This window comes from Nilaparvata lugens, chromosome 14 (assembly GCF_014356525.2).
Source record: "Nilaparvata lugens isolate BPH chromosome 14, ASM1435652v1, whole genome shotgun sequence".
Classification (NCBI taxonomy): Eukaryota; Metazoa; Arthropoda; class Insecta; order Hemiptera; family Delphacidae; genus Nilaparvata; species Nilaparvata lugens.
The window spans coordinates 17,896,359-17,915,497 of NC_052517.1; the positions used below are offsets into that span (position 1 = coordinate 17,896,359).

Here is a 19,139-nt window from a genome sequence, read left to right on the forward strand (position 1 = left end):
CTTCTTCTTCTTCTTCTCCTCCTTCTTCTTCTTTCCCTCTCTCCTCCTTCTCACCCCTTTTTTTCTTCTTCTTTTTCATTTTCTTCTCCTTCTCCTTTTCCTTCTCTTCCTACTGGTCCTCCCCCTTCTCCCGCTCCTTCTTATACTTCATTTTTTCTTATTATTATTCCCTTTCTTCTCTTCTCCTTCTATTTCTTCTTCTTCTTCTTCTTGCTCTTCTCCTTCTTCTTCTACTTCTTTTTCCCCTCAGGTTCTTTCTTGGTATGAAGAATGTCACAGAGATCAATAAAAACAGAATTTTTGATATAATAACTATAGATAATAATCATATTGTAATGCATGTACATAAATTGGCGGAGCTTTGGACATATCAATGTCCATTCTTCGGAAAGAATATTAAAAATATCCCCCCCCACTAACTCTCTACCAGAACGTAAATTTAATTTATTAAACTGAGGATTTATTTATTAATGGAAATATTGTAAAAGTTTTAATTAATATAAATATTTAAGAGAAAAAAAAACAGAAAATTGTCTGAGAGAGAAGAAGAACAGGTAGAAGAAGGGAGGGAATAGGGAGGCGATGAACAAGAAAAGAGGTAGAAGAAGAAGAAGGAGAAGAAGAAGATGGAGTCAAGAATAAGTAATAGGTAAACCAGGCCTACCGAATTCATTGGAAGTGTTTTAACCTGAATCCTTGAAGGCTGAGAGAGACTTCTGCTTTTAATATAATTTGCATAGACAAAGGAGGCCCCAATCTTAGAATGGAGGGCTGCCACATCTGGTTGCCATGGCAACCGAATAGAACATGACAACTCTACACCACAACTGTGGTTGAGAAGAAGTGGGAGAGGAAGGAGAAGTGGAAGAAAAAGAGAGATGAGTAGCAGAAGAATGAAGAGAAGGAATAGAAAAAGGATGGAAAGACAAGATGACGATGACAACACAACATTGGAATGATGGTGGTGAAGACGGAATAGAGATGGAGGATTGATTGATTGATTGATTGATTGATTGAGTACTTTATTTATGTAGATTACAATATATACTGTCTTATACACTTATATACAATAGCTTACAATACAGCAAAATTATAGATGAATTTACATGATATAGACTAAGAAAATAATTATTGAACTGTATATGATATGGAAAAGCAATTTGTAATATAATAACTATAGATAATAATTATATTGTTATACATCCACATAAATTGGCGGAGCTTTGGACATATCAATGTCCATTCTTCGGAAAGAATATTAAAAATATCCTCCCAACTAACTCTCTACCAAATGGAGGAGAGAGGGAGAAGGAGAAGAAGAATAAGAAGAAGAAGAAGAAGAAGAGCAAGGAGAAGAAGGAGAAGAAGAAGAAGATGAAGAAGAAGAGAAAATAGAACAAACAAGTGAAGAGGTTAACAGTTAACCTCTTCACTTCTTTGTTCTATTTTCTCTTCTTACAGTTACTGTAAGAATAGCAATTTTTTTAATCGGGTTGGAAGGAGTAGGATGAAGAAGAATAATAACGGGAGGAGGGGAGAAAGAATAGGAGGAAGAGAGAGAAGGTGAGGACAAGAAAGAGACATGGAAAGAAAACCTATGAGAAAACTAATAAGGAATTGATGGAAGGCTGGAGATTTTGAAGAAGGGCGTGGAATAGGTAGAGGTGAAAAAATATGAAAATTGTGAAGAAGAGGAAGAAGAAGGAAGAGTGGGAGGATAATGTGAAGGAGGAGGAGGAGGAGGAGGAGGAGGAGGAGGAGGAGTAGACGGAAGATGAGAAAAGCGGAAAAAGAGGAAGAAGAAGAAGGAGGAAGAAAATAAGGAGAAAAGGGGTGAGAAGGTGGAAAGTGAGAAGAAGAAGAAGAAGATGCAAGTGAAGATGAAGATAGATGTTATTCTAAAGAAGGGAGAAGAGAATAGAGGTTGAAGAAGTAGTAGAATAGAATAGAGTGGGAAGGTGGGAGGAAATTTAACAGAAGAAGAAGCAAAACAAGAAAAAGATTATTTTAAGAATATCAATTTATACAACTTGATTGAGTAGAAAGAGGAAGAAGAGGAGGTGGTGAAGGACAAGGTGATGAGGAGGAGAAAGAAGAAGAAGAACAAGAATAGAAAGAAGAAGGAGAAGAAGAGGAATAAGATTATGAGAATATCAATATGTACATCTTGATTAAAGGAGTAGAAGGAGGAAGAAGAGAAGGTGCAGAAGAACAAGATGATGAAGAATAAGAAGGATTAGAAGATTAAAAAGAAGGGGGAGACGAAGAAGAAGAAGGAGAAAGACAAGAAGAGGTAGACTGTAAGAATCGCAATTTTTGCAATTGTATTGAAAGGAGTATGATGAAGTAGAGAATGAGGAGGAGGAGGAGATGGTGAAGGAGAGGAGGTGGAGGTGGAGGAGAAGGAGGAGGTAAAGGAGAAAAGAAGAAAAAGAAGAAGAAGAAGAAGAAGAAGGGAGGTAGAGGTGGAGGAGAAGGAGAAGAAGAGAAGATACAGAAGCCAAGTACCTAGCAACCAAATCTCAAATGAGAAGTGGATTTATTGTCTTTCAATTCAACTGCATCTGACTGATTGAGCAAAATTCATTAAACATATATGAGGCTGTCTCATATCACCTCTTACTGGAGCACCCCTTGCTTTGTTACTTAACATATACAATCCACATATACATTGAATATGTATATTGAGGTCCACGTTATAACGGCACTGGAGAAACATATGAGAACAACGTTGTAGAACCTCTGTCTTGTCAATGCCTTCTATAGACGGTAGCTGATACAGGTTTTATTGATGTAATATTTGATCCTTTATTATTTTTTCCGCCCACACTGCACGGAAAGCAGATGTTTTCCAGTCCCTACTTAGATCTGAAAGACATTGTTTGCAGACGACTCTCGTCTGACGTCGGAACAGGTTTCTTTCCGGCCTAGGCCGGAAAGAGTACCCTTTCCAGCCGCTAACATGGAACTAAGAAAGGTGATCCAAAAACAGCTGATCAAAATACTTTTCATTATTTGTACTCACTATTCAATAATCAAAACATTTATAATAATATCATCTTGTTGTCATTTGAAAGAATAAAATAGTATATTTTGCAACTAGAGCAGAAAATGATATTTTTCCGGCCTCGGACTTGAAAACCGATTTCGAGCCGGAAAATCATTTTTGGCGTGGTGCAAACGATATTTTCCGCCACACTACAGGTATTGCTGACAAGATAAATAAAGAATACTCTTAAGTTATCGTACCTATGTCTTGATTTTAGTGGTAGAAGATTTGCAGTCAGGATTTCAGATTCTTTTAAAATTTTACTTGTAATATCACGGGCGTTGTCATCTTCAAGCATTTTTGAAAATTCGGAATGCGCTAATCAACAATAAATAATTGAATTAAAATGGTTGCGAAGTGAATGCTGAATTAGTTTGATTAGAGATTCGAACTCAAATCATGGCGACTTCAGCTGATGAAGAAAGTGGACACTCGCCCGATCTAGTGGATGACTTATTAACTATGGACTTCCATTTTAGCGGCTAGAAAGAGTACGTTTTCCGGTCTAGGCCGGAAAGAAAGCTTTTTCCGAAGTCAGATGAGAGTCGTCTGCAAACAAGGTCTCTCAGATCTACATAGGGACTGGAAAACAGCTGCTTTCTGTGCAGTGTGGCGAAAAAGTATAAACTCAACCTCCCACATAATTGAACATCATCTTTTAGGTTATTAAGACAAATCAGAATAAAAATAAAAATATTTGGTCAATTTCCTGATATTCAGATTACCTCAGATTTGCTAGAGCTATCACCTTCCACTTCTGCTTTCGGAAGTACTTAGTAAACAACTATTCTCATATATATATATTGTTTATTTTTGTGTGTGGCGAAAAATAGTGTTTGCACTACGGGCAAAAATGTTTTTCTGGCTCTCAATCTTTTCTAGTCCTCGGCCTACGGCCTCGGACTTGAAAACCGATTTCGAGCCGGAAAAATATCATTTTCTGCTCTAGTTGCGAAATATACTATTTTTACAATGAAGCACAGATTGGGACATAAAATCTAAGAATACCTTGTACTATTTCTCTCCCAAATTTAGGTAACATTAAAAGTCCGAAATGAGGTTATGTCTTCTAGATTTCCACAAAATTTTCTGTCCAAAAATATTTATACAAACCATTCTTTTGAATTTGGATGTTCCAAATACCATAATAATTTTAGAATTTATTGGGAATATTCACTTCTAAGAGAAATTTTTGAACACAAACCGAAAAACAAACTTACATTAACTGTTTTCGTTTAAATTAATCAATAATAAATTATATTTTATCAAGCAAAAACTTATATTTCTCAATAATTTCATAATGAATTTTTATAATCAAGATGAAATATTTTGTTAATTAATTATTAATTGTACATTGTTAAAAGACGATCTGGCAACAGAGCAAAGCGAGAAAGAGATAGCGCTATCTGCTTTGTTAAATGATAGACAAGGATAGCAATACCATTGCCAATCAAACACTGCCATTATAACGTGGACTTCACTATGGAGTTAAATAGCTATTGAGTACTAGCAGGTAACCCGTGCTCCGCAAGGGTCTAATTAAAAACTTGACAAACTGAAAACTTGACGTAATGGAATCTTGAAGAATTCGAAACAGGCCTATAACCATCCTCGGTTATTAATCAAGAATCTATATGCAAAATGTCAAGTTAATGAGTTGAGTAGTTAAGACGTGATGATGCGTCATTCGTGGATTTCCTATCCCCCACGTGTAAAAGCCGAAAACTTGAAGTAATAATATCATGAAGAATTGAAAATAGGCCTTTACCATCCTTGGTTAATAAATTAAGGACCAATAAGCAAAATTTCAAGTTAATGAGTTGAGTAATTGAGACGTGATGATGCGTCATTCGTCAATTTCCTATACCGTTCATGTATAAGCCGAAAACTTGATGTAATAAAATCATGAAGAATAGAAAATAGGCCTATAACCATCCTCGGTTAATAAATTAAGAATCTATATGCAGAATTTCAAGTTAATGAGTTGAGTAGTTGAGACGTGATGATGCGTCATTCGTGAATTTCCTATACAGTTCATGTATAAGCCGAAAACTTGACTTGATAAAATCATGAAGAATTGAAAATAGGCCTAAAACCATACTCGGGTAATAAATTAAGAATCTATATGCAGAATTTCAAGTTAATGAGTTGAGTAATTGAGACGTGATGATGCGTCATTCGTGAATTTCCTATACCGTTCATGTATAAGCCGAAAACTTGATGTAATAAAATCATGAAGAATTGGAAATAGGCCTATAACCATCCTCGGTTGATAAATTAAGAATCAATATGCAGAATTTCAAGTTAATGAGTTGAGTAGTTGAGACGTGATGATGCGTCATTCGTGAATTTCCTATACCGTTCATGTATAAGCCGAAAACTTGATGTAATAAAATCATGAAGAATAGAAAATAGGCCTATAACCATCCTCGGTTGATAAATTAAGAATCAATATGCAGAATTTCAAGTTAATGAGTTGAGTAGTTGAGACGTGATGATGCGTCATTCGTGAATTTTCTATCCCCTACAAGTGTATAAGCCGAAAACTTGACGTGATGAAATCATGAAGAATTGAAAATAGGCCTATAACCATCCTTGGTTAATAAATTAAGAATCAATATGCAGAATTTCAAGTTAATGAGTTGAGTAGTTGAGACGTGATGATGCGTCATTCGTGAATTTTCTATCCCCCACATGTATAAGCCGAAAACTTGATGTAATAAAATCATGAAGAATTGGAAATAGGCCTATAACCATCCTCGGTTGATAAATTAAGAATCAATATGCAGAATTTCAAGTTAATGAGTTGAGTAGTTGAGACGTGATGATGCGTCATTCGTGAATTTTCTATCCCCCACATGTATAAGCCGAAAACTTGATGTAATAAAATCATGAAGAATTGGAAATAGGCCTATAACCATCCTCGGTTGATAAATTAAGAATCAATATGCAGAATTTCAAGTTAATGAGTTGAGTAGTTGAGACGTGATGATGCGTCATTCGTGAATTTCCTATACCGTTCATGTATAAGCCGAAAACTTGATGTAATAAAATCATGAAGAATAGAAAATAGGCCTATAACCATCCTCGGTTGATAAATTAAGAATCAATATGCAGAATTTCAAGTTAATGAGTTGAGTAGTTGAGACGTGATGATGCGTCATTCGTGAATTTTCTATCCCCTACAAGTGTATAAGCCGAAAACTTGACTTAATAAAATCATGAAGAATTGAAAATAGGCCTATAACCATCCTCGGTTAATAAATTAAGAACCAATATGCAGAATTTCAAGTTAATGAGTTGAGTAGTTGAGACGTGATGATGCGTCATTCGTGAATTTTCTATCCCCCACATGTATAAGCCGAAAACTTGATGTAATAAAATCATGAAGAATAGAAAATAGGCCTATAACCATCCTCGGTGATAAATTAAGAATCAATATGCAGAATTTCAAGTTAATGAGTTGAGTAGTTGAGACGTGATGATGCGTCATTCGTGAATTTTCTATCCCCTACAAGTGTATAAGCCGAAAACTTGACTTAATAAAATCATGAAGAATTGAAAATAGGCCTATAACCATCCTCGGTTAATAAATTAAGAACCAATATGCAGAATTTCAAGTTAATGAGTTGAGTAGTTGAGACGTGATGATGCGTCATTCGTGAATTTTCTATCCCCCACATGTATAAGCCGAAAACTTGACATAATGAAATCATGAAGAATTGAAAATAGGCCCATGACCATCCTCGTTTAATAAATTAAGAATCTATATGCAGAATTTCAAGTTAATGAGTTGAGTAGTTGAGACGTGATGATGCGTCATTCGTGAATTTCCTATACCGTTCATGTATAAGCCGAAAACTTGATGTAATAAAATCATGAAGAATAGAAAATAGGCCTATAACCATCCTCGGTTGATAAATTAAGAATCAATATGCAGAATTTCAAGTTAATGAGTTGAGTAGTTGAGACGTGATGATGCGTCATTCGTGAATTTTCTATCCCCTACAAGTGTATAAGCCGAAAACTTGACGTGATGAAATCATGAAGAATTGAAAATAGGCCTATAACCATCCTTGGTTAATAAATTAAGAATCAATATGCAGAATTTCAAGTTAATGAGTTGAGTAGTTGAGACGTGATGATGCGTCATTCGTGAATTTCCTATACCGTTCATGTATAAGCCGAAAACTTGATGTAATAAAATCATGAAGAATAGAAAATAGGCCTATAACCATCCTCGGTTAATAAATTAAGAATCAATATGCAAAATTTCAAGTTAATGAGTTGAGTAGTTGAGATGTGATGATGCGTCATTCGTCAATTTCCTATCCCCTACCTCTATAAGCCAGTTCTTTCCTTCATTATAGTATAGATTTGCATTCTGGGACATTTCAAACCGTCAGTAATCCTTATGGGACAACGTGAATGCTTCCCGTTAAAACAATGCTGACAGATTTAATTGAATGTCACTAAAGCCACACCCTTATATTATATGCTAGTCTCTTTAGTACATAGTTGCATCATGTAAATTGGTATATATTGGTATATGTATATTTTTGTACTGGAAAAAAGAGTAATTTAAAATAGTGGCACAAAACATAAAACATGCATGTCTTTTCTTTGTTTAGAATGACTGACTGTTAATGTAAAAGGAAACAGAGAGAGAAAGAGTGATGATGAGGGTAAAAAAGAGAGATAAAAGGTTGAAAGAGAGAGAGAGAGTGATAGGTCGGAGGAGAGAGGAAGATAGGATGAAAGATAGAGAGAGGTAGAGTGATTAGATTGGATTAGATTTCTTTATTTATGTATGTTACAATATTTACTGGCTTATACTTTAAATAACGGTAATGCTATTTATTCAACGAATTTTATTAAGTATAATTAATTAATCAATGAGAATAAAGATTGAATGCAATTAGAATAACAATAATATAATAATGTGATGTAACTTCATAAATCGGCGGTGTTTCAACAAATAATTGTCGTTTCTTTTAGAAGGATAAAATATCCTCCCCATTAACACACGACCGGGATATAAAGAGAGAGATAATAAGGTGAAAGAGAGAGATAGTAGGTTAAAAGAGAGACAAAGGTATGTTCGAGGAGTGAGGGGGATAGGATAAAAGACAGAGAGTGAGAGAGAGAGAGTGAGCGAGCAAGAGAGAGAATGTCTTGAGTTGAATCTGGATCAATTCATTTAATAAAAGATGAATATCACGATAATTGACAATATAGCTAATTATTCCATGGATTTGACAAAGTATGGAATGGAGAGTTATTGGTTGATATTTGAATGGAATGCAATTTAAATTTCAATGATGTAATATTGTAATGTAAGTGTAAAATTTGGCGGATTTTCAATAAATAACTGCCGATTCATGGAAAAGGAAAAAATATATCCTTTTCATTCATACCTAACCGGACAGAGAGATTGATTGATTGATTGAGTACTTTATTGATGTAGATTACAATATATACTGGCTTATACACTTATATACAATTACTTACAATACAGCAACATTATAGATGAATTTACATAATATAGACTAAGAAAATAATTATTGAACTGTATATAATATGAAAAAGTAATTTGTAATATAATAACTATAGATAATAATTATATTGTTATGCATCTATATAAATTGGCGGAGCTTTGGACATATCAATGTCCATTCTTTGGGAAGAATATTAAAAATATCCTCCCCACTAACTCTCTACCAAAAAAGACAGAGAGAGATAGGGTGATGGAGAGAGATACGATGGAAGAGAGAGAGAGATTGGGTGAAAATGAGAGAGATAGGTTGAAATTGAGAAAGATAGAGTGATAGGTTGGAGGAGAGAGGGTGATAGGATGAAAGACAGAGAGAGAGATACTGTGTTGGAGAGAGAATGAGAGAGAAAGAGAGTAATAGGGTGAAAGAGAGAGGGAGATAGGGTGCTATAGAGAAAAATAGGGTGAAAGAGAGAAAGATAGAGTGATAGGTTGGAGGAGAGAGGGTGATAGGATGAAAGACAGAGAGAGTGATACTGTGTTAGAGAGAGATTGAGAGAGAGTAATAGGGTGAAAGAGAGAGGGTGATAGGGGGTTATACAGAGAGATAGGGTGAAAGAGAGAAAGATAGAGTGATAGGTTGGAGGAGAGAAGGTGATAGGATGAAAGACAGAGAGATACTGTGTTAGAGAGAGAATGAGAGAGAGTAATAGGGTGAAAGAGGGAGGGAGATAGGGTGCTATAGAGAAAAATAGGGTGAAAGAGAAAAAGATAGAGTGATAGGTTGGAGGAGAGAGAGTGATAGGATGAAAGACAGAGAGAGTGATACTGTGTTAGAGAGAGAATGAGAGAGAGTAATAGGGTGAAAGAGAGAGGGTGATAGGGTGTTATACAGAGAGATAGGGTGAAAGAGAGTAAGATAGAGTGATAGGTTGGAGGAGAGAGAGTGATAGGATGAAAGACAGAGAGAGTGATACTGTGTTAGAGAGAGAATGAGAGAGAGTAATAGGGTGAAAGAGAGAGGGTGATAGGGTGTTATACAGAGAGATAGGGTGAAAGAGAGAAAGATAGAGTGATAGGTTGGAGGAGAGAGGGTGATAGGATGAAAGACAGAGAGAGAGAGATACTGTGTTAGAGAGAGAATGAGAGAGAGTAATAGGGTGGAAGAGAGAGGGAGATAGGGTGCTATAGAGAAAGATAGGGTGAAAGAGAGAGATAGAGAGTGTGTGTGATAGGTTGGAGGAGAGAGTGTGATAGGATGAAAGACAGAGAGAGAGGATAGGGCGTTAGAGAGAGAATAAGAGAGAGAGAGAGTAATAGGGTGTTATAGAGAAAGAAAGGGTGAAAGAGAGGGAGAGAGAGAGAAAGTCTTGAGTTGAATCTGAATTCTGAATCAATTCATTCAATAAAAGATGAATATCACGATAATTGACAATATAGCTAATTATTCCATGAATTTGACAAAGTATAAATTGGAGAGTTATTTATTGGTTGATATTTGGATGGAATGCAATTAAAATTGGGATTATATAATACTGTAATATAATTATTGCATAATGTGGCGGATTTTCAACAAGAAATTCGTGGAAAAGGATATCCTTTCCATTCATACCTAACTGGACAGAAAGACGGATTGATTGATTGATTGAGTACTTTATTTATGTAGATTACAATATATACTGGCTTATACACTTATATACAATAGCTTACAATACAGCAACATTATAGATGAATTTACATAATATAGACTAAGAAAATAATTATTGAACTGTATATGGTATGAAAAAAGCAATCTGGAATAACTATAGATAATATTGTTATGCATCTACATAAATTGGAGGAGCTTTGGACATATCAATGTCCATTCTTCGGATACAATATTCAAAATATCCTCCCCACTAACTCTCTACCAAAGAGAGAGAGAGAGTAAGAGGGATAGAGAAAGAGAGAGAGTAGCAGAGAGAAGGAGAGAGCTCGATGGAGGAAGAGATAGAGTCAGAAAGAGAGAATGTGATAGAATGAGGGTGACAGAAAGGCGGAGATAGAGAAAGATAGTAAGAGTGACAGAGACAAGGTGAGAGATCGAGGGAGGTAGAGATAAAGAGATAGAGAAAGGGTGAGTGAAAGAGAAAGGTAAGTGTATGAGAGTAAGAGGGGAGATAGGGCAAAAAAAAAAGAGAGAAAAAAACGACAGAAATACTTCCAATTTATTTGAAACTTTACCTCATGCGTATGTTTTTTAAAAGGGTGAGAGTAATTGTATATGCAAATTGAGAAGAATTATTGACGTATAGCTACCGGCTTTTTCTACCCCAACTGAACTTTTATTTTTGGCGCGAAAAACGAGTTAGAAGTTGCGAATTACTTGTAAATTATAGATCACAAATTACAAATTATTACTTCAAAATCATAAACATTACAGATTGAAAATTGAACATATAAATTACAATATTGAAAAGTTACAAATTACACAAGTTCTTGTTGAACGAGCGTTAGTGGGTTCTCACTTTTGACTCACTCAAGGCCAAATTCGTTGTCCGTCTGCTTGTATGTTCTACAATAACTTTAGAAAGAATTGATCAATCAGCTTCAAATTTTGAACACGTATACTTCGAACCTCTTTACAGGTCAAGTTTTTTGGTCAAGAAAATTGATTCACCACTTTGTCTTTTTTCAGGATATAACAGATAATATTGGAAGTGCATAAGAGAAAAATTTGTTGCGATTTATCATTTAGTAAGCTGAAGAATAATTAATTATTCATTACATACTGATTACATCTGCTGTGGCTATTTGGGAGCTATCACACGCGCTGACACAGGATTTCAGCTGGTCAATACACAACATAATTCTTGTCGTATTCATTCAATTCCAGCTGTTTGACATTCATGAAATCAAGCCGGTAAACAGCTGTTTGCAGAACAAGTAAACATATGATTTTCATTACAGCATACTCTACTGTAATAAAATCATTATGTTTTCTTTACAGTCGAGTATGTCTCCCTAGTTCCGAAATAGGAACAGCAAAACTGCTATAATAAACCTTAGACCAGTTATAGGAATAGACACGCTGGGAAGTCCAGCCTCTGAAGCCAACATCTATTGCCATATCACCCTATCGTGACGTCATCATCGGATAGAAAACTTTCAGATTGTTTCTATCCTAGACGAAAGTAAATTATTATTTATGAAAATGGTAAACTCCCGCTGCGCTCCCGCTGAAATAGACACAATCTGCTATGGAAAACAATGTAAACAAACTTTACAGAAAAGTTTTCTATACGATGATGACGTCACGATTTGGCGATATGGCAGTAAATGTTGGCTTCATCAACTTTCAGTATGAATATACAATGGGCCGTGTCTATTCTATAACTGGTCTATGTAATAAACCCGCCTTTTAGCGCTTCAGGTGGGTGTTTTGCCAACTACAATCAGGAAATTCCTGATTCAGAATTTGTCAACTAGGTTATGTTCATAGAATGCATGAAGTAACTTCAGCAAAAGCAGGTTATATTTTCCAATTTTCCAAATATTAGATTATTATGAGAAAAAATAGTGTACTTTACTTGGATGTGAATGTCTCTATGGCTAACGCCTCGACTAGAAACATCATTCTTGCCCTGCGAGGCCGTAGGCCGAGGACTAGAAAAGATTGAGAGCCGGAAACACATTGTTGCCCGTGGTGCAATAGTATATTTCACACCAAGGGCCGAAAATGATACTTTTCCGGCTCGAAATCGGTTTTCAAGTCCGAGGCCGTAGGCCGAGGACTAGAAAAGATTGAGAGCCAGAAAAAACATTTTTGCCCGTGGTGCGAACGCTATTTTTTGCCACAAAGAGAAATAAACAATATGCATATGAGAATAATTGTTTATTAAGCACTTCTAAAAGCCAAAGAGTGGGAGGTCATAGCTCTAGCAAATCTGAGGTAATCTGAATATCAGGAAATTGTCCAAGTATTTTTATTTTTAATTCTGATTTGTCTAAATAACCTAAAAGATTATGTTCAATTATGTAAGAGGTTGAGTTTATACATTTTATTCTTCCAAATGACAATAAGATGATATTATTATAAATGTTTTGATTCTTGAATAATAAACACAAATAATGGAAAGTTTTTTGATCAGCTGTTTTAGCACACTTGAAATTTGGCCAATCTGAATGTCAACGTCGACAATGCTTGTTGTTGACTTCGGAAGTTTAGATTAGAAGTTCTATCCTACTCTGAAAATCGAATTTGAATAGTTTAAACACATTGTGATGCATGAAAACCAGCTCATTACATCCAAGTGGGGCGAAAACATCATTCTTGCCCTGCGAGGCCGTAGGCCGAGGACTAGAAAAGATTAAGAGCCGGAAACACATTGTTGCCCATGGTGCGAACGCTATTTTTTGCCACACAGAAAAATAAAACAATACATAATATATATGAGATTAAATGTTTATAAGGCACTTCCGGTAGCAAAACTGAAAGGTCATAGCTCCAGCAAATCTGAGGTAATCTGAATATCAGGAAATTATCCAAGTATTTTTATTTTTTATTCTTATTTGTCTGAATAACCTAAAAGATTATGTTCAATTTTTAATGTGGGAGGTTGAGTTAATACTTTTTTATTTTTTCAAATGACAATAACATATAGATATAAATGATTTGATTCTTGAATAATAAACACAAAAATGAAAATTTTTTGATCACCTGTTTTAGCACACTTGAAATTTGGCCAATATGAATGTCAACGTCTACAATGCTTGTTGTCAACTGCAGAAGCTTAGGGTGGTTTAGGTTAGAAGTTCTATCCTACTCTAAAAGTCGAATTTGAATAGTTTATAATATATATTATCTGTATTTCATTCATCCAAATAAAATTATAGTCTATTATTGCAAAATACTTTATTCAATTCTAGAAGCATAAACTGATTCTGTTTCATAAACTATTTTGTAAACACGTTCACATCAAATTAGAATCAGGTGACTTCAAGGTTATTTTTCGCCCCACTTGGATGTAATGAGCTGGTTTTCATGCGTCATATGGAGGCCGAATATGATTGTTTTCTGACCTGGCCGGTAAAAGTTTTACAGCCCTAGGGCTGTAAAATAACCTTGAAGTCAGCTGATTCTGATTTGATGTGAACGTGTTTACAAAATGGTTTTTGAAACGGAATCAGTTTATGCTTCTAGAATTGAATAAGTATTCTGCAATAAGATACTATCATTTTATTTGGATGAATAAAATACAGATAAGATATATATTATAAACTTTTCAAATTCGATTTTCAGAATAGTATAGAACTTCTAACCTAAACTTCCAAAGTCAACGACAACAAGCATTGTTGACGTTGACATTCAGATTGGCCAAATTTCAAGTGTGCTAAAACAGCTGATCGAAAAACTTTTCATTATTTTTGTTTATTATTCAAGAATCAAAACATTTATAATAATATCATCTTATTGTCATTTGGAAGAATAAATAGTATAAACTCAACCTCTTACATTATTGAACATAATCTTTTAGGTTATTTAGACAAATCAGAATAAAAAATAAAAATACTTGGACAATATTTCCTGATATTCAGATTACCTCAGATTTGCTAGAGCTATGACCTTCCTGTTTTGCTTTCGGAAGTGCCTAATAAACAATTATTCTCATATTTATATTGTTTATTTTTCTGTGTGGCGAAAAATAACGTTCTCACCATGGGCAAAAATGTTTTTCCAGCTCTCAATCTTTTCTAGTCCTCGGCCTACGGCCTCAGACTTGGAAACCGATTTCGAGCCGGAAAAGTCTCATTTTCGACCCTAGGTGCGAAATATACTATTACAGCCCTAGGGCCGTAAAACTTTTACCCAAAGACCTTAAAGATGCATAGACTCACATGCAGCGCTAGTGTCGTACTTGGAATTGATATCTGCCATTGAGGGGGCAACCCATAAGATTATTACATACCAATGCCACCAATGCCTTTGTGATCTATAGTATTACTAATATTATATATATAATAATTATCTCGTGCTAAAATACCCCAATGGCCGCCTTCAATTTCAAGTAAGAGCTATCATTGGGAAGGCATAGGCATTGTGGGTCTATATCTCTTCAAGGTCTTTGCTTTTACCGGCCTGGTCAGAAAACAATCACTTTCGGCCTCCATATGGAAACCAGCTTATTACATTCAAGTGGGGCGAAAAATACTATTACAATTTTTAGATCAACAAACTGATACGGGTTGAGATATCAATGTGCGGTTTTCTCCATTCATTTTCTCTTGGAACTCTATCGAAATCATGTATCACATGACCACCTTCTCATTTAAACAAAGTGAATTCGGATTCATATGAGGAAGAAAGTTGTTAAAGCAACAGAGTAATTTTTGAAGAGTAATTTTTCATTTCAAGTAGGATCCACCATTGTCAAATTAATTTTGAAAGAGAAATATTTAGCTTTTTTCATTATTTTCCACCAACTCTGTATCAGTGGCGCCATTTCACCAAACTGCAAGGGGGGGGGGACCAATTGGTATGAGAGGAGGGAAGGAATACCACCAATGGATAGAGGGTCCTGGGTTTTTCCCCATAAATGTTACATACGAAGATGTTATTATATGCTTCATTTTTTCCAGTTTTATACAAATGTGGTTGAAGTATCAATACAAACATATACATTATTAGTTATTAAATCATGGAATATTTATCAGAAATATAGGTCTACAGAGAGGCCCTAAAGTAGGACTACACTGAAACAGATTTCTCAAAATAATGGAAAAAAATGAATTTTTCTTTTACAATGACAATCTTATTGGGATCATATTCCTGTTGGAGAATAACTTTCAGTTGAATAGCTAAAGAAACATTAAGCTGTTCTCATAATTCTCACCAACTCTGTACATACATTTTTGATTGTCTGATTGTGTCCTTTCTTTTGCTTTCACTGTGACATCTTGCAACTTGTAAATTCTCACGTTGAAATTTATGCAATAACTCACTTATTGTGCCCTGATCAATAATATTGTACTCATTCTATATTCAAGCTTCAACTATACCACAGAGAAAAATATATTATTTATTACTGATTGATTGATTGATTGATTATATGCCTTTATTAGGGCGGAATTAGGACTGCTGGTCCTCTCTGCCACACAACCCTTTACAAATAAGACAAATTTACATAAGAACAGAATAAATAGATTACATATTATGTAATAAGATTACATAAGATTAATATAAGTAAATAAAACTCTTAATCAAAATACAATAACATATATAAAAGATAATTTAAAACTTTTTTTATTTATACAATTGGAAACAATATTTCAAATTCCACTAGATAAATCTTATAGGAAAACCTATCAGAAATGAAGAGATGAAGTTCTAATCAAGTTGCCATTCACTCACACATGCACACAAAACAACCCTAAAAACAAAGATTTTACAAAGTATAATAATTATCATAAAACAATACTGCATACCCGTATCCATACTTTCAAGGCAATTTTGCTACATGGTTGATACTGTTGAAGGAACTATACTACTACTGTTTAAAGAAGTATTAAATCAGAATGAGATTCTAAGGATTCGTGTAGATAGACCCGTATTTTCAATATTTATCAGATCCTTGGAGGGGCCTAGGCCCCCCCTGCCCCCCCTAAATGGCGCCCCTGCTCTGTATAATTAAAAGTTGCTGGTTTCAAAGATCACAATACAACAGTCCATGAGCGAGTTCTCCAACCCAAGATGTCACTAGTATTATATAGATATCCTGTTTTTCTTTTCAGATAAATATTCTAATTCTCCCTCAATTTTTCCAGGTCTGGTGTCAATGTCTGCATGTGATTCTCCATTACTTCCTGCTAACGAATTACTCTTGGATGTTTGGGGAAGGATTCTACCTGCATACTTTGCTGGTCTCTGCATTCATATCCGAGGAGAGACTGGTGAAATGGCTGACCAGACTGGCTTGGATTATACCATTCATTTTCATCACAATCTACATGAAACTAAGACTGTTTTTCGGACAAACTGATAAGTACGTTTGGAGATAACCATATTTTCACTAATTCTTGTCAATATCATGAAACAATCTGAAATCTTATAATTGGATATTTCTAATTAATTTATTTGTATCTTATTTCATACTATTGATATGAACGAATTTTCAAACTACTGAAATTAATTTCAATAATTGTTTTCATTTCTATTGAACAATTTTATACAAAATTTTTCTTCATCTTCTACTCCTCAATATCCTTATAATCATCATCCTCATACTTCTTCTCCTCCTCCTTCTCCTCATCCTCATCTTCCTCCTACACTAACACCTCCTCCACCTCCTACTCATACTCCTTCTACTCTTCCTCCTCCAACCCTCCAGCTCCACCCCCTCCTCTTCCACCTCCTCCTTCTAATCCGCCTCCTACTCTTCCCCCTTATTCATCATCCTTCTCCTCCGCCTCCTACTCCTCCTCCTCCTCATTCTCCTCCTCCCTCTCATCCTCCTCATGCTCATACTCCTTCTACTCTTCCTCCTCCTACTCTCCAGCTCCACCCCCTCCTCTTTCTCCTCCTCCTTCTAATCCACCTCCTACTCTTCACCCTTATTCATCATCCTCCTCCTCCTCCTCCTCATTCTCCTCCTCCCACTCCTCCTCCTCCTCATTCTCCTCCTCCTCCTCCTCCTCCTCCTCCTCCTCCTCCTCTTAAATAGACTCTATTTACTTAGAATGTATGAAATCAGGGCTACTTATTTTTATTTATAAAATAGAATTATAGTTCCCTTTTTTGGAATTAATAAAATAATAGATTGAAAATACAAATAATTATAAAAATTATTATAACAACTTATCCACAACATCTTCAGGTTTTAAAAAATATTTTTTTTGTTCTAGAAAACCTGAAGATGTTGTGGATCACTGAAACTGGTTGTTATAATTTGTATTTTCAATCTATTATTTCATTTCATTCCTTTCTAATGAATTTTTGTGATTCTACATTTTTTATCAATTCTCTATCAAAATTTTATGTATATTTCTCATTTTCTTTTTGCACTTTGTATTTGTTGCCTTTTATCTTATACTTTTGAAGTATCATATATATTTTGTCCAAGTTTATTAAACTTTTGTAACTTGTTTTATTTATAACTGGGCACCCGCCGAAAAACCTCCGGGTTTGGCAAGACCCTCAATTATTGTTTGAATTGCGAATAAAAATTTTGAATATTTTTTTTAATTCTATTTATTTCAATTAAAGGGCTACTATTATTCAATTTCATAGATGTTATTCAATTCAGTTTGTTTTCTCAATTTCAGGTGTTGGATAGAAAACAGATTCTATTTCATAGATTTTATTTAATTTTGTTTCATTTGTTGATTATTTGCAGATGTTGGATAGAAGACAGTCCGTACATGAGTGTGTTGACAGTGCTGGTCTGTTGCTCCATGGTTCTCAACCTGATCTTCCTGTGTAACATAGTCAGGGTCCTCCTCACCAAACTCAGGTCGACCCCTTCAGGCATGGCCTCCTCCACCTCCCAGGCTCCATCCAGGTATTTTACGCCAGTCAATGTAATAGTATTTTACGTCACATGGACGGGAAGGGGCCTTTTGCAGGGCCGAAAATGATGTTTCGAGTCGAGGCGTTAGCCAAGACTAGATTTTTATTCAAACACTGCAATAGCTATTTATGTATTAAGAGTGTAATGCGCGACTTTATTGCTTGCGCAAAACAGTTATCACGCGATGCAAAGCAGAGCATGATAATTTTGCAAGAGCGATAAAGAAACATTATGCGTGAATTACATAAAAAATGTTTTCTACAACTGCCCAAACCTGTTAAATTACTTATATCGGCGGAGTTACAATTACCGACTTTTTAGGTTAAGATCTGACCTTATGGCGAGCTGCTTACCATCAGCTGATTGGCGAGCGTAAAGAAACTCTTCTGCACATGTGCGAATGATTTGCCAGCGAAAATTTACTGTGCATGCGCGAATGGTTAGTGAGCGAAAAAGTAGATTCTCCTCAGAAATAAGCTGTTTTACGAGGAGAATTGAGTATGTAAATTCTTTTTTTATGCGCAGTTGTAGAAAAAAGACATTCACGTCCAAGTAACTTACACTATGTTTTGTTATAATAATCTCAAGAAGAATAATTGAGAAATAGAGAACATTACTCGCTTGTGCTGAAGTTACTACATGCATTCTATAAACATAACCTAGTTTACAAATCCCGAATCTGGAATTTGGTTAAAGTTGACAAAACTTCCACTTGGAGCGCTAAAGGGCGGTTTTTTCGCAGCAGTTTTGCTGTTCCTATTTTGGAACTAGGAAACATACTCGACTGTAAAGAAAACATATGGTTTCATAACAGTAGAGTATGCTGTAATGAGAATCATATGCTTATTTGTTCTGCAAACAGCTGTTTACCGGATTGATTTCATGCATGTAAAACAGCAGAGATTCAATTTACTATGAAAAAAAATTATGATTCTGTTTCACTGTTAACATTTTTTTCTGAACTTAAAACTTGGGGTTCACATAAGTCAGGTTCTCTTGCCCCAAGAAAACTAGAATCAAAAACGACAGAAAATTGGTGGTGTCCCAGAAA

The 19,139-nt window shown here is 35.1% G+C and overlaps 1 protein-coding gene across 1 annotated transcript in view; it reads left to right on the forward strand.

The window, feature by feature from the left end:
* LOC111056807 (calcitonin gene-related peptide type 1 receptor-like) overlaps positions 1–19,139 on the forward strand; it is a gene marked incomplete in the record, with an annotated part of 81,928 nt that overhangs the window by 52,414 nt on the left and 10,375 nt on the right. The window contains 2 exon segments of the mRNA XM_039440983.1: positions 16,347–16,564; positions 17,915–18,079. Coding sequence (XP_039296917.1) covers positions 16,347–16,564; positions 17,915–18,079 — 383 coding nt within the window.